The sequence below is a fragment of the Phocoena phocoena genome, chromosome 4 (assembly GCF_963924675.1).
Source record: "Phocoena phocoena chromosome 4, mPhoPho1.1, whole genome shotgun sequence".
Lineage (NCBI taxonomy): Eukaryota > Metazoa > Chordata > Mammalia > Artiodactyla > Phocoenidae > Phocoena > Phocoena phocoena.
Genome location: NC_089222.1, coordinates 23,315,756 through 23,328,897, shown reverse-complemented (window position 1 = coordinate 23,328,897; position 13,142 = coordinate 23,315,756). Strand labels below are relative to the sequence as shown.

General features: G+C 40.9%; 1 protein-coding gene across 1 annotated transcript in view; it reads right to left on the bottom strand.

Annotated features, from left to right (window-relative positions):
- Positions 1-406: 406 nt before the first annotated feature.
- The window catches only part of TRIM42 (tripartite motif containing 42), a 29,517-nt gene continuing 16,781 nt past the window's right edge, over positions 407-13,142 (bottom strand). The window contains exon 5 of the mRNA XM_065876770.1: positions 407-493. Coding sequence (XP_065732842.1) covers positions 407-493 — 87 coding nt within the window. The remainder of the gene's footprint in view (positions 494-13,142) is intronic.

Below are 13,142 nucleotides of genomic sequence, written 5' to 3'. Positions count from 1 at the left end.
TGCCCAAACACCGACAGCTAGTTACACCAGGGTCAACATGCACACCCAGGGAGGCTGACTTCAAAGAGAGTGCCTTTTTAATTTTTTTCAACCAACGCTACCTCATACAAAACACCACAGAATTCTGAGCCTAGGATTAGGTCTGAGCTCATGGAAATGTAGCCACTTGCTGACTTTTGTATCTTAGTTTCTATTTAATGAGCAAACAGCAAGCCATGACATCAGGCATTTCCTTTTATTAGCTCTTAGTAGACTTCTGCTGAAATGGCTCAGATGTCCTGGGAACATGGTCTACAACCTCATTGAAGAATGTGGGGAGAAAGATACATATACACACATGTGTGTGTCTACATATGTCTATTTTGTGGTATGTCTCTGAGGTTGCTGCCTGCCCTGCGGGGGGCACTCAGAAGCGTTTCTGGAGGGCAGTCTGGATATTCTTCAGCAGGCCCCACTTAGCTCGGCTCTTCCCACGCCCATCCGGTGTTACCACCTGCAATCAGAAGCAGAGAGCCATGGCACCAGCCACAAGGGAAGCAGCAGCTCCCAGGAGCCCGGCCCCGGCTGCAGGCCAGGCGCTACACACATCACAGCATTAGCTCCTCATGTCGACAGCCACATGAGGCCGGTGCCATGGACCCCATTTTACCAATGAAAAAACGAAGGCACAGAAGAACCAGGTAGCTTTCCTGAAGTCCCGCAGCTAATATGTGGTGGGGTTGGGATTTCACAGACAAGGTCCCACTTCTTTAAGGCAGTTCGAGGACTGACTGCTGATTACCGTGTTGTGGTTGTGACCCCAGGTGGGCTTCACCAGAGATTAGCCCCAGGGGTCCTCCCCCCAGTCCCTAGAAATTGCTTCTGTCACAGCTCTTATCATTTGTAAATTTCAGTGAGTGTGTTTAATTAATTTTCTTACCAGACGGTGAGCACCTTAAATGGGGTGTGGAGGCAATGACAGTCTTTCCTCTCTGTAATCCCAACAGTGGTTATGGTATAGAGAAGATTCTTACAAAAGTGAATGAAAGGTGACTAGAACCATTATTTGTACATCTGCCAACTGTTTCTCTTTGCAGCATCATACTATCTCTGATCACAGTGAATAGTCAATGCTCCCTAGAAAAGGCAGCATACATTGGGTAGCAGAACCCTCCTAGAGGTCTCCCCAACTCAGCTTAGATGTGGAGCTCCGTGCCTTACCTTGAAGGTGGTGGACTTCTCCACAACTCTGGTCTGGCAGCATTCCTATTCCTTCCTAATACACATTTACTGAGAGGGCATTTAGGGAGTGAGGTCAAGATCCAGGTATGAGAGACAGCCCACAGGATCAATCAGGATTCATGGGGCAGATGGGGCTAGGGGTGCAGTGTGGATGAGGAAGAGCAATGTTTGTACAAAGTACAAAGTATATGCAAAGGCTTTTATGTTTGTTTTCAAAGGGAAAGGGCAAAAAATAGACACCATTATTATTATGCTCTCTAGTTTTACAAAATTTAGTTTTAGAGAAAACAGGGCTTCATGCAAGATAAAGATTATGTTATACCTATGATGTTAGATTATTCATTGCTGGATAAAAATGGACATAACACATAGAGATAATCCTGATAAGGGTGGTATAAATGTGTAAGATATACACACAGAGCTATCAGGGGGCAATGAGGAAGGAATAACAGTGTTATGGTGGGTTGGGAATTGACTCATTAAAAATAGAGAATTGAAGTTCTGCCTTAAAGTATAGTCAGGATCTCCAGAGATAAAGACTTGAGTGGGACATGTGAATGGGGCAGTGGGGAATGAGGTGTGTCTGTGAATCAGAAGATCAGATGAAACAGGACAGAAGAAAGAGAGAACAGAACTTGAGATACTAAAGAAATTGAAATGATAGTTGGCATTCCTTCCCCTGCCCAAAAGGCTCAGATGGTTTTCCAAATGAATTCTACCAAACTTTTAAGAAAGAGTTGTTCTAGAAAATAGAAAAAGAGCAATAGTTTCCTAGTTCATTTTTCAAGCTAGTAAAATATTGATTCCAGAACCAGACAAAAGAAATATAGGCAAAATATTATAGGTCTGGTTCATGAATGATGAGAGATGCAGTACTCCAAAACAAAATATGAGCTAACTAAAACCAAGTATATTAAAAAAATAATACATCATGATCACATAGGGTTTAGTCCATGAATGCACGTAGAGTTTAACATCAGAAAAATCAGTGTCATTAATTTCATTAATGCCTAAAGGAGAAAAGTCATATGATTATCTCAAATAATACAAAAAATTCACAAAGTTGCACAAGCTCTCAGAAATTTAGAAGTAGAAACAATTTTCCTTAACTTAATAAGGTTTATATATAAAAAATTACCACTGAATTATACACTTCAAAAGAGTGAATTTCTTAGTATGTGAACTATATTTTAATAAAGGTTTTATAAAAAATGAAAAGTCAGAACACTGTTAAAAAAACTAAATCAAAAATCATCATAGCTCAATGGACAAACATTAAGATCAGGAATAAGACAAGGATATTAACTCTCACAGCCACCATTTTCTGTAGGACCACTAGCCCTGGCCAAAGCTATAAGGAAAGAAAAAGAAATAGCGGCTCAAGGCTTGTAAGGAAAGAGGTAAAACTATCATTATTTATAGACGATAGGATCATACGCCTGGAAAAACAAGCAGAATCAACAGAGAGACTCTCAGAATAATGAGATATTATTGATATTGCTGGAATCAAGATTATCCTACAAACACAGTAGTTTTTATTCTAAACCAGCAGTACATTAGAAAGTATAATCAGATATAAAAATAACATTAATAATATCAACTAAATCTGTAAAATATCTGGTTTAACCAGGAATATATAGTACCTCTATGGGAAGAGTTTAAAAGCTCCATGCTATTCTCCATAGTGGCTGTACCAATTCACATTCCCAACAGTGCAAGAGGGTTCCCTTTTCTCCACACACTCTCCAGCATTTATTGTTTCTAGATTTTTTGATGATGGCCATTCTGACTGGTGTGAAATGATATCTCATTATAGTTTTGATTTGCATTTCTCTAATGATTAATGACATTGAGCATTCTTTCATGTGTTTGTTGGCAATCTGTATATCTTCTTTGGGGAAATGTCTATTTAGGTATTCTGCTTATTTTTGGATTGGGCTGTTTGTTTTTTTGATATTCAGCTGCATGAGCTGCCTGTAAATTTTGGAGATTAATCCTTTGTCAGTTGCTGCATTTGCAAATATTTTCTTCCATTCTGAGGGCTGTCTTTTCATCTTGTTTATGGTTTCTTTTGCTGTGCAAAAGCTTTGAAGTTTCATTAGGTCCCACTTTGTTTATTTTTGTTTTTATTTCCATTTCTCTAGGAGGTAAGTCAAAAAGGATCTTGCTGTGATTTATGTCATAGAGTGTTCTACCTATGTTTTCCTCTAAGAGTTTTAAAGTGTCTGGCCTTACATTTAGATATTTAATCCATTTTGAGTTAATTTTTTTGTATGGTGGTAGGGAGTGTTCTAATTTCATTCTTTTACTTGTAGCTGTCCAGTTTTCCCAGCACAACTTATTGAAGAGACTGTCTTTTCTCCATTGTATATCCTTGCCTCTTTTATCAAAGATAAGGTGTCCATATGTGTGTGGGTTTATCTCTGGGCTTTCTATCCTGTTCCATTGATCTATATTTCTGTTTTTGTGCCAGTACCATACTCTCTTGATTACTGTAGCTTTGTAGTATAGTCTGAAGACAGGAAGCCTGATTCCTCCAGCTCCGTTTTTCTTTCCCAAGATTGCTTTGGCTATTTGGGGTCTTTTGTGTTTCCATACAAATTGTGAGATTTTTGTTCTAGTTCTGTGAAAAATGCCAGTGGTAGTTTGATAGGGATTGCATTGAATCTGTAGATTGGTTTGGGTAGTATAGTCATTTTCACAATGTTGATTCTTCCAAGCCAGGAACATGGTATATCTTTCCATCTATTTGTATCATCTTTAATTTCTTTCATCAGTGTCTTATAATTTTCCGCATCCAGGTCTTTTGTCTCCTTAGGTAGATTTATTCCTAGATATTTTATTCTTTTTGTTGCAATGGTAAATGGGAGTGTTTTCTTAATTTCACTTTCAGATTTTTCATCATTAGTGTATTGGAATGCAAGAGATTTCTGTGTATTAATTTTGTATCCTGCAACTTTACCAAATTCATTGATTAGCTCTAGTAGTTTTCTGGTAGCATCTTTCGGATTCTCCATGTATAGTATCATGTCATCTACAAACAGTGGCAGCTTTACTTCTTTTCCGACTTGGATTCTCTTCATTTCTTTTTCTTCTCTTATTGCTGTGGGTAAAACTTCCAAAACTATGCTGAATAATAGTGGTGAGAGTGGGCAACCTTGTCTTGTTCCTGATCTTAGTGGAAATGCTTTCAGTTTTTCACCATTGAGGATGATGTTGGCTGTGGGTTTGTCATATATGGTCTTCATTATGTTGAGGTAAATTTCCTCTTTGCCTACTTTCTGGAGGGTTTTTTTTAATCATAAATGGGTTTTGAATTTTGTCAAAAGCTTTCTCTGCATCTATTGAGATGATCATATTGTTTTTATACTTTAATTTGTTAATATGGTGTATCACATTGATTGAGTATACTGAAGAATCCTTGCATTCCTGGGATAAACCACAGTTGATCATGGTGTATGATCCTTTTAATGTGCTGTTGGATTCTGTTTGCTAGTATTTTGTTGAGAATTTTTGCATCTATGATCATCAGTGATATTGGCCTGTAGTTTTCTTTCTTTGTGACATCTTTGTCTGGTTTTGGTATCAGGGTGATGGTGGCCTTGTAGAATGAGTTTGGGAGTGTTCCTCTCTCTGCTATATTTTGGAAGAGTTTGAGAAAGTTAGGTGTTAGCTCTTCTCTAAATGTTTGATCGAATGCACTGTGAAGCCATCTGGTCCTTGGCTTTTGTTTCTTGGAAGATTTTTAATCACAGTTTCAATTTCAGTGCTTGTGATTGGTCTGTTCATATTTCCTATTTCTTCCTGGTTCAGTCTCGGAAGGTTGTGCATTTCTAAGAATTTGCCCATTTCTTCCAGGTTGTCCATTTTATAGGCATATAGTTGCTTGTAGTAATCTCTCATGATCCTTTGTATTTCTGCAGTGTCAGTTGTTACTTCTCCTTTTTCATTTCTAATTCTATTGATTTGAGTCTTCTCCATTTTTTTCTTGATGAGTCTGGCTAATGTTTTATCAGTTTTGTTTATCTTCTCAAAGAACTAGATTTTAATTTTATTGATCTTTGCTATCATTTCCTTCATTTCTTTTTCATTTACTTCTGATCTGATTTTTATGATTTCCTTCCTTCTGCTAACTTTGGGGTTTTTTTATTCTTCTTTCTCTAATTGCTTTAGCTGTAAGGTTAGGTTGTTTTTTTGAGTTGTTTCTTGTTTCTTAAGGTAGGATTGTATTGCTATAAACTTCCCTGATAAAACTGCTTTTGCTGCATCCCATAGGTTTTGGGTCATCATGTTTTCATTGTCATTTGTTTCTAGGTATTTTTTGATTTCCTCTTTGATTTCTTCAGTAATCTCTTGGTTATTAAGTAGTGTATTGTTTAGCCTCCATGTGTTTGTATTTTTTACAGATCTTTTCCTGTAATTGATATCTAGTCTCATAGCGTTGTGGTCGGAAAAGATACTTGATATGATTTCCATTTTCTTAAATTTACCAGGGCTTGATTTATGACCCAAGATATGATCTGTCCTGGAGAATGTTCCATAAGTACTTGAGAAGAAAGTGTATTCTGTTGTTTTTGGATGGAATGTCCTATAAATATCAATTAAGTCCATCTTGTTTATTGTATCATTTAAAGCTTGTGTTTCCTTATGTACTTTCATTTTGGATGATCTGTCCATTGGTGAAAGTGGAGTGTTCAAGTCGCCTACTATGATTGTGTTACTGTCGATTTCCCCTTTTATGGTTGTTAGTATTTGCCTTATGTATTGAAGGTGCTCCTATGTTGGGTGCATAAATTTTACAATTGTTATATCTTCTTCTTGGATTGATCCCTTGATCATTATATAGTGTCCTTCTTTGTCTCTTGTAATAGTCTTTTTTTTAAGTCTATTTTGTCTGATATGAGAACTGCTACTCCAGCTTTCTTTTATTTCCATCTGCATGGAATATCTTTCTCCATTCCCTTTCAGTCTGTATGTGTCCCTAGGTCTGAAGTGGGTCTCTTGTAGACAGCATATATATGGGTCTTGTTTTTGTATGCATTCAGGCAGTCTATGTCTTTTGGTTGGAGCATTTAATCCATTTACATTTAAGGAAATTATCAATATGTATGCTCCTATTACCATTTTCTTAATTATTTTGGGTTTGTTATTGTCTTTTCCTTCTCTTGTGTTTCCTGCCTAGAGAAGTTCCTTTAGCATTTACTGTAAAGCTGATTTGGTGGTGCTGAATTCTCTTAGCTTTTGCTTGCCTGTAAAGGTTTTAGTTTCTCTGTCAAATCTGAATGAGATTCTTGCTGGATAGAATGATGTTGGTTGTAGGTTTTTCTCCTTCATCACTTTAAATATGTCCTGTCACTCCCTTCTGGCTTGCAGAGTTTCTGCTGAAAGGTCAGCTGTCAACCATATGGTGATTCCCTTGTATGTTATTTGTTGTTTTTCCCTTGCTACTTTTAATATTTTTTCTTTGTATTTAACTTTTGATAGTTTGATTAATATGTGTCTTCATGTGTTTCTCCTTGGATTTTCCTGTATGGGACTCTCTGTGCTTCCTGGACTTGATTAACTATTTCCTTTCCCATACTAGGGAAGTTTTCAACTATAATCTCTTCAAATATTTTCTCAGTCCCTTTCTTTTTCTTTTCTTCTTCTGGAACCCCTATAATTCGAATGTTGGTGCATTTAATGTTGTCCCAGATGTCTCAGAGACTGTCCTCAATTCTTTTCATTTTTTTTTCTTTATTCTGCTCTGCAGTAGTTATTTCCACTATTTTATCTTCCAGGTCACTTATCAGTTCTTCTGCCTCAGTTATTATGCTATTGGTCCCTTCTAGAGAATTTTTAATTTCATTTATTGTGTTGTTCATCACTGTTTGTTTGCTCTTTAGTTCTTCTAGGTCCTTGCTGAATGTTTTTTGTATTTTCTCCATTCTATTTCCAAGACTTGGGATCATCTTTACTATCATTATTCTGAATTCTTTTTCATGTAGACTGCCTATTTCCTCTTCATTTGTTAAGTCTGGTGGGTTTTTACCTTGCTCCTTCATCTGCTGTGTGTTTCTCTGTCTTCTCATTTGGTTAACTTACGGTGTTTGGGGTCTCCCTTTCACAGGCTGCAGGTTCGTAGTTTCCGTTGTTTTTAGTGTCTGCCCCCAGCGGCTAAGGTTTGTTCTGTGGGTTGTGTAGGCTTCCTGGTGGAGGGGACTGGTGCCTGTGTTCTTGTGGGTGAGGCTGGATCTTGTCTTTCTGGTGGGCAGGTCCACGTCTGGTGGTGTGTCTTAGAGTATTTGTGGGCTTATTATGATTTTAGGCAGCTGCTCTGTTAATGGGTGGATTGTGTTCCTGTCTTGCTATTTGTTTGGCGTAGGATGTCCCGCACTGGACCTTGCTGGTCGTTGAGTGGAGCTGGGTCTTGGCATTGAGATGGAGATCTCTGGGAGATTATCGCCATTTGATATTAAGTGGAACTGGGAGGTCTCTGGTGGACCAATGTCCTGAACTTGGCTCTCCCACCTCAGAGGCACAGCCCTCATACCTGGCTGGAGCACCAAAAGCCTGTCAACCACACGGCTCAGAATAAAAGGGAGAAAACGAAAGAAAGAAAGAAAGAAAGAAAGAAAGAAAGAAAGAAAGAAGAATATAAAATAAAATAAAGTTATTAAATTAAAAATAATTATTAAAATAATTTTTTAAAGTAATTTAAAAAAAAAGAAAGAAAGAAGAGAGCAACCAAACCAGAACACAAATCCACCAATGAGAACAAGTTGTAAAAACTATACTAAAAAACAAAACAAAACAAAAAAACCAAATAAACAAACAAAAAAGACGGACAGACAGAACCCTAGGACAAATGGTAAAAGCAAAGCTATACAGACAAAATCACACTAAGAAGCATACACATACACACTCACAAAAGGAGGAAAAGGGGGAAAAAAATGTATCGTTGCTCCCAAAGTCCACCTCCTCAATTTGGGATGATTCGTTGTCTATTCATGTATTCCACAGATGCAGGGTATATCAAGTTGATTGTGGAGATTTAATCTGCTGCTCCTGAGGCTGCTGGGAGAGATTTTCCTTTCTCTTCTTTGTTCGCAGAGCTCCTGGGGTTCAGCTTTGGATTTGGACCCGCCTCTGTGTGTAGGTCGCTGGAGGGCGTCTGTTCTTCGCTCAGACAGGACGGGGTTAAAGAAGCCGCTGATTGGGGGGCTCCGGCTCACTCAGGCCGGGGGGGGAGGGGTATGGATGAGGGGTGAGCAGAGGTCGATGTGACATTGCAGCAGCATGAGGCCCACCGTGCGTTCTCCCGGGGAAGTTGTCCCTGGATCCCGGGACCCTGGCAGTGGTGGGCTGCACAGGCTCCCCGGAAAGGAGGTGTGGAGAGTGACCTGTGCTCGCACACAGGCTTCTTGGTGGCGGCAGCAGCAGCCTGAGCGTCCCATGCCAGTCTCTGGGGTCTGCGCTGATAGCTGTGGCTCGTGCCCGTCCCTGGAGCTCCTTTAAGCAGCACTCTTAATCCCCTCTCCTCGCGCACCAGCAAACAAAGAGGCAAGAAAAAGTCTCTTGCCTCTTAGGCAGGTCCAGACTTTTCCCCGGACTCCCTCCCGGCTAGCCGTGGTGCACTAACCCCCTGCAGGCTGTGTTCACACCGCAAACCCCAGTCCTCTCCCTGTGCTCCAACCGAAGCCCGAGCCTCAGCTCCCAGCCCTGCCCGCCCCGGCGGGTGAGCAGACAAGCCTCTCGGGCTGGTGAGTGCTGGTCAGCACTGATCCTCTGTGCGGGAATCTCTCTGCTTTGCCCTCTGCACCCCTGTTGCTGTGCTCTCCTCCACGGCTCCGAAGATTCCCCCTCCGCCACCCGCAGTCTCCACCCACGAAGGGGCTTCCTAGTGTGTGGAAACCTTTCCTCCTTCACAGCTCCCTCCCACTGGTGCAGGTCCATCCCTATTCTTTTGTCTGTTTTTTTTTTGCTCTACCCAGGTACATGGGGAGTTTCTTGCCTTTTGCGAGGTCTGAAGTCTTCTGCCAGCATTCAGTAGGTGTTCTGTAGGAGTTGTTCCACATGTAGATGTATTTCTGATGTATCTGTGGGAAGGTGATCTCCACGTCTTACTCTTCTGCCATCTTCAGAAATTCTCCATTTTAAGGATTTTTAAAACAAAACTTCAAAAGGTCAAACCATGAAAAAAATAATTGATGACTTTGATAACAACAAAATTGAAGATTTCTGCTGTTTCATGACATACTTGATGAACAAGGTTATAGACAAATGTCAGAATGGAGAAGATATTATCAATGTCTAAAGCCACTATCTAGAATATATAAGGTAATACTGCAAATCACCTAGGAAAAGAAAAATGCAATAGGAAAACGGGCAAAAGATATTTAGCAGGCTATTTACAGAAGAGGAAATCCTGAAAACAACCATACGAAATGAAATTTTAAACAATAAGGAGATAGCACTTTATACCTATTGGGCTAGCAAAATAGTAAAAGCTGGATCATGTCAAATGTAGGTGGGGCTTAAGATATGGGGTCCTCATTCATTCCTTATGGAAGTGTACATGCATGCAGTCCAATGAAGTACGCACACACTCTACCCCCCAGCAATTTCATTCATGGTGCATGTCTGATAAGGGCTGAATTGTGTCCTCCCAAAATTCTTGTGTTGAAGTCCTATTCCCAGTACTTCAGAATGTGACTTATTTAGAGATAGTGCCTTTAAAGAGGCGATTAAGTTAAAATGAGGTCATTATGGAGGGTCCTAATCCAATCTGACTGTTGTCTTTATAAGAAGAGGAAGTTTGGACACACAGAGACACACCAGAGGTGCACTCACACAAGAAAGGGCCCTGTGAGGGCACAGGGAGAAGGCAGATGTCTGCAAGCCAAGGGGAGAAGCCTCAGAAGAAAGCAGACCCACCAAAACCTTGACCTTAGACTCCTGGCCTCCAGAACTGTGAGAAAATACATTTCTGTTGTTTATGCCACTGAGTCTGTAGCATTTTGATGTGGCAGCCCTAGCAAACTAATACAATGTCCCAAAGAAAGTCCCACGTCCCTATCCCACCCACAAAATGTCAGGAATGAGGCTGTTTACTGCAGCATTATTGGAGGTCACCTGGGTGTCCATCCTGGCTGAATAGACAGGTAAAACGTGGTGAACAAACGCACACTGTAAAGGATGAGGCAGCATTAGGAGTTAGGGACTAAATGTGCCCAGTGACATGGATGGATCATTAAAAACACAGTGTTCAGGGGAAAATGGTAAGACACAGTAAGTTATGTAACAATACTAACATTTGTGCAAGTTAATAACACATTCAAAACAATACACGCCATGTAAGAACACATAAAGGCAGCCAGATGCACATAAAACATATTAGAATGGATATCTAGGGAGGGTCACAAAAGGAAACAAATACATAAATGAGAAAAGGGCCTTGCATGCACCAGTACTGGTAAAGGACCATGAATTGAGGTGTCTGACTAATTCAACCTTCTGTGTATGAGGTTAAAAATGATAGGTCCAGCTTGAGCCTGAATTAGACTCATTCCAGGGTTCTAACCTATTGGCAGGGCAAGTAGGGAGGGACCAATAGGGTTCTATTTACGTGAATGATCAAGAGGCCTTTGGGAAAAGAATGAATTCTAAGGAGATGAATGCAAACCACTTTGATTTCGTTTCAGGGCATGGAGGCACGGTGAGTATGTGGGTAGGTGAGCGGGTAGTTTTGGGGTAGTTATTCCGAATGTGGACTAGTGTTGGTCACTCAAATTCCTCTAACCCCAACCCCTGAAGATGTGTGTCTCAGCCTAAGGCAGAGTGTCTGCAGTAGGGACAGAAGAAAAACCAGAGGGGGATTTCATGAAACCGAGGTAAGATGCCCAGGAAGGCCAAGCAGCCCTGCTCTGTGGCTGGAGTTCCAGCCTGAGTGTGGCCTGAGCAGGTAGGAAGCAGTACTGCAGATGCTGTTTATCTGGCAGGACCACTTCCTGAGCACACGTGAGGCACTGTTGGGGGGTGGGACCCAGTATAGACTGAGAAGGAATTTGAGAGGATGGGTGGGGTGAAGGGTGGGTGCCTTTCCTGAAGAGCTATAGGGGAAGACCCAGAACAGTACCAGTTTGTGAGTATTCTGGGGCCTGAATGTTTACCTCCAAGTCTGATGTAACCTGGGACATCTGGTCTACCTCAGATTGTGGTAGGCAGAATAATGGACCCCCAAGTCCATGTCCTCCTCCCAGGAACCAGTGAACATTTTATGTTACGTGGCAAAGGGGGATTAAGGTTGCTAGTCAGCTGGCTTGAAGACAGGGAGATTATCCTGAATCATCAGGTGGATCCAGTATGATCCCAAGAGTCCTTCAAAGTTGAAGAGGAGGCAGAATCGAACCAGAGAGATGATGGTGTGAGAAGGACTCAGCCTAACGTTATTGGCTTTGGATATGGAAGAAGAGGCCATGAGCCAAGGAATGTGGGCAGCTGCGTAAAGCCGGAAAAGGGGAGGAAATGAACTTTCCCCTAGAGCCTCCGGAAAGCACACAGTCCTGCTCACAACTTAGATTTCTGATCTCCGGAATTGTAAGTTAATAGGTAAAATTGTATTGTGTAAGCTACTAATTTGTTACAGCGGCAACAGGAAACCGGTGCGCACGTGGAAAGTTAGATATTTCATAGGAAGACTTCCTGGAAGTTAGCAGAGATTTGCAGTCAGTGGGAGACATCAAGGTGAGGAGGCTGTTTTCAAAAATGGGGGCCGTGGTCATCAGGTACACTGAGGTTTAGATGAAAAACAGGAGGAGGAACTGAGGTCACAGGGTGTGTGATTTGCCTAAAAGCACATCTCCATTCCTTCAAAAAATATCAACAAGGCACTGGGGCATTAGAAGCTCTCAGCTGGGGACTTGGGAGCCAAGAGAGGTGAGGAAGACCGGCACGATGTCCTCGCTGAGCTTGCCGCCTAGCAGACTGGGGGCTTGGACCCAGGTACACCTGCCCAAGTCCAAAGATCTTCCTCACAGGAAAAATAAAAGTGCCGCTCTAACGGCTGTTGCTCTGACAACATTCTCCTAGAGTGCGGTGCCAGGTCTCTAAGGCTGAGCCCACTCTGCCTAGACTTTGCTGTATCTGATTATCTGATTATGGTACAGGAGACGAAGAGTTCCTGCCTTAGATGAGACCTAGGTTCCCACTCAACTCCTTTGAGTTACGCGAGGCCAGACTCTTTTCCTCTCTGTGCCTCAGTTTCCTCATCTGTAAAATGGAGGCAATAACTCCCTGCCTTCCGAGCGGTTGGGATGATCAGTGATAATGAATATACAGTGTCTGACACAGAGTCAGCCTTCAATAAGTGAGACCTTTAAAAAGCATTAAAGTTAATTTTCGTGCTTTGTCTATTAGACTACATATAAAATCCCTTAAAAAAAATCAAGTGACAGACTATGAAAATCAAATATAAAAGGTGTTATTTCACTTCCTTTACAAAAGGATGTGTGGTGGAAATATTGCATTTTGGATAAGAAATGATTCTGCTGCCTTGTTACAGCATTTTAAATGAAACCTTTCAGGAATACCTGCTTAGAACTGATGCTGAAGGAAAAATATTTCCATTTTATAGGAAGGAGCTAAAGTCATTACTTTTATGAAGCTTTATAAATGTCATTCAAACACACCATCTTCTTTTCATTTGCTATTGAAGCCTTTACTTATGCAAATCATGACAAATGTGAAGGAAAGCCAAGCTTCCCCTGGAATGCTAATATAATCACAAAGAGGGTGGAAGAATTACTTCTGAAGGAAAAATCTATATTGCAGCTGTGAGTCAGATGAAAATGAAGCTTCCAGAAAACCTCATTAGTGCTCTGCTCATTAAGAAATTGTGTTAAAAAGCAAAGAAACTGGAATGAGTTTCCTTCCCTTATAGG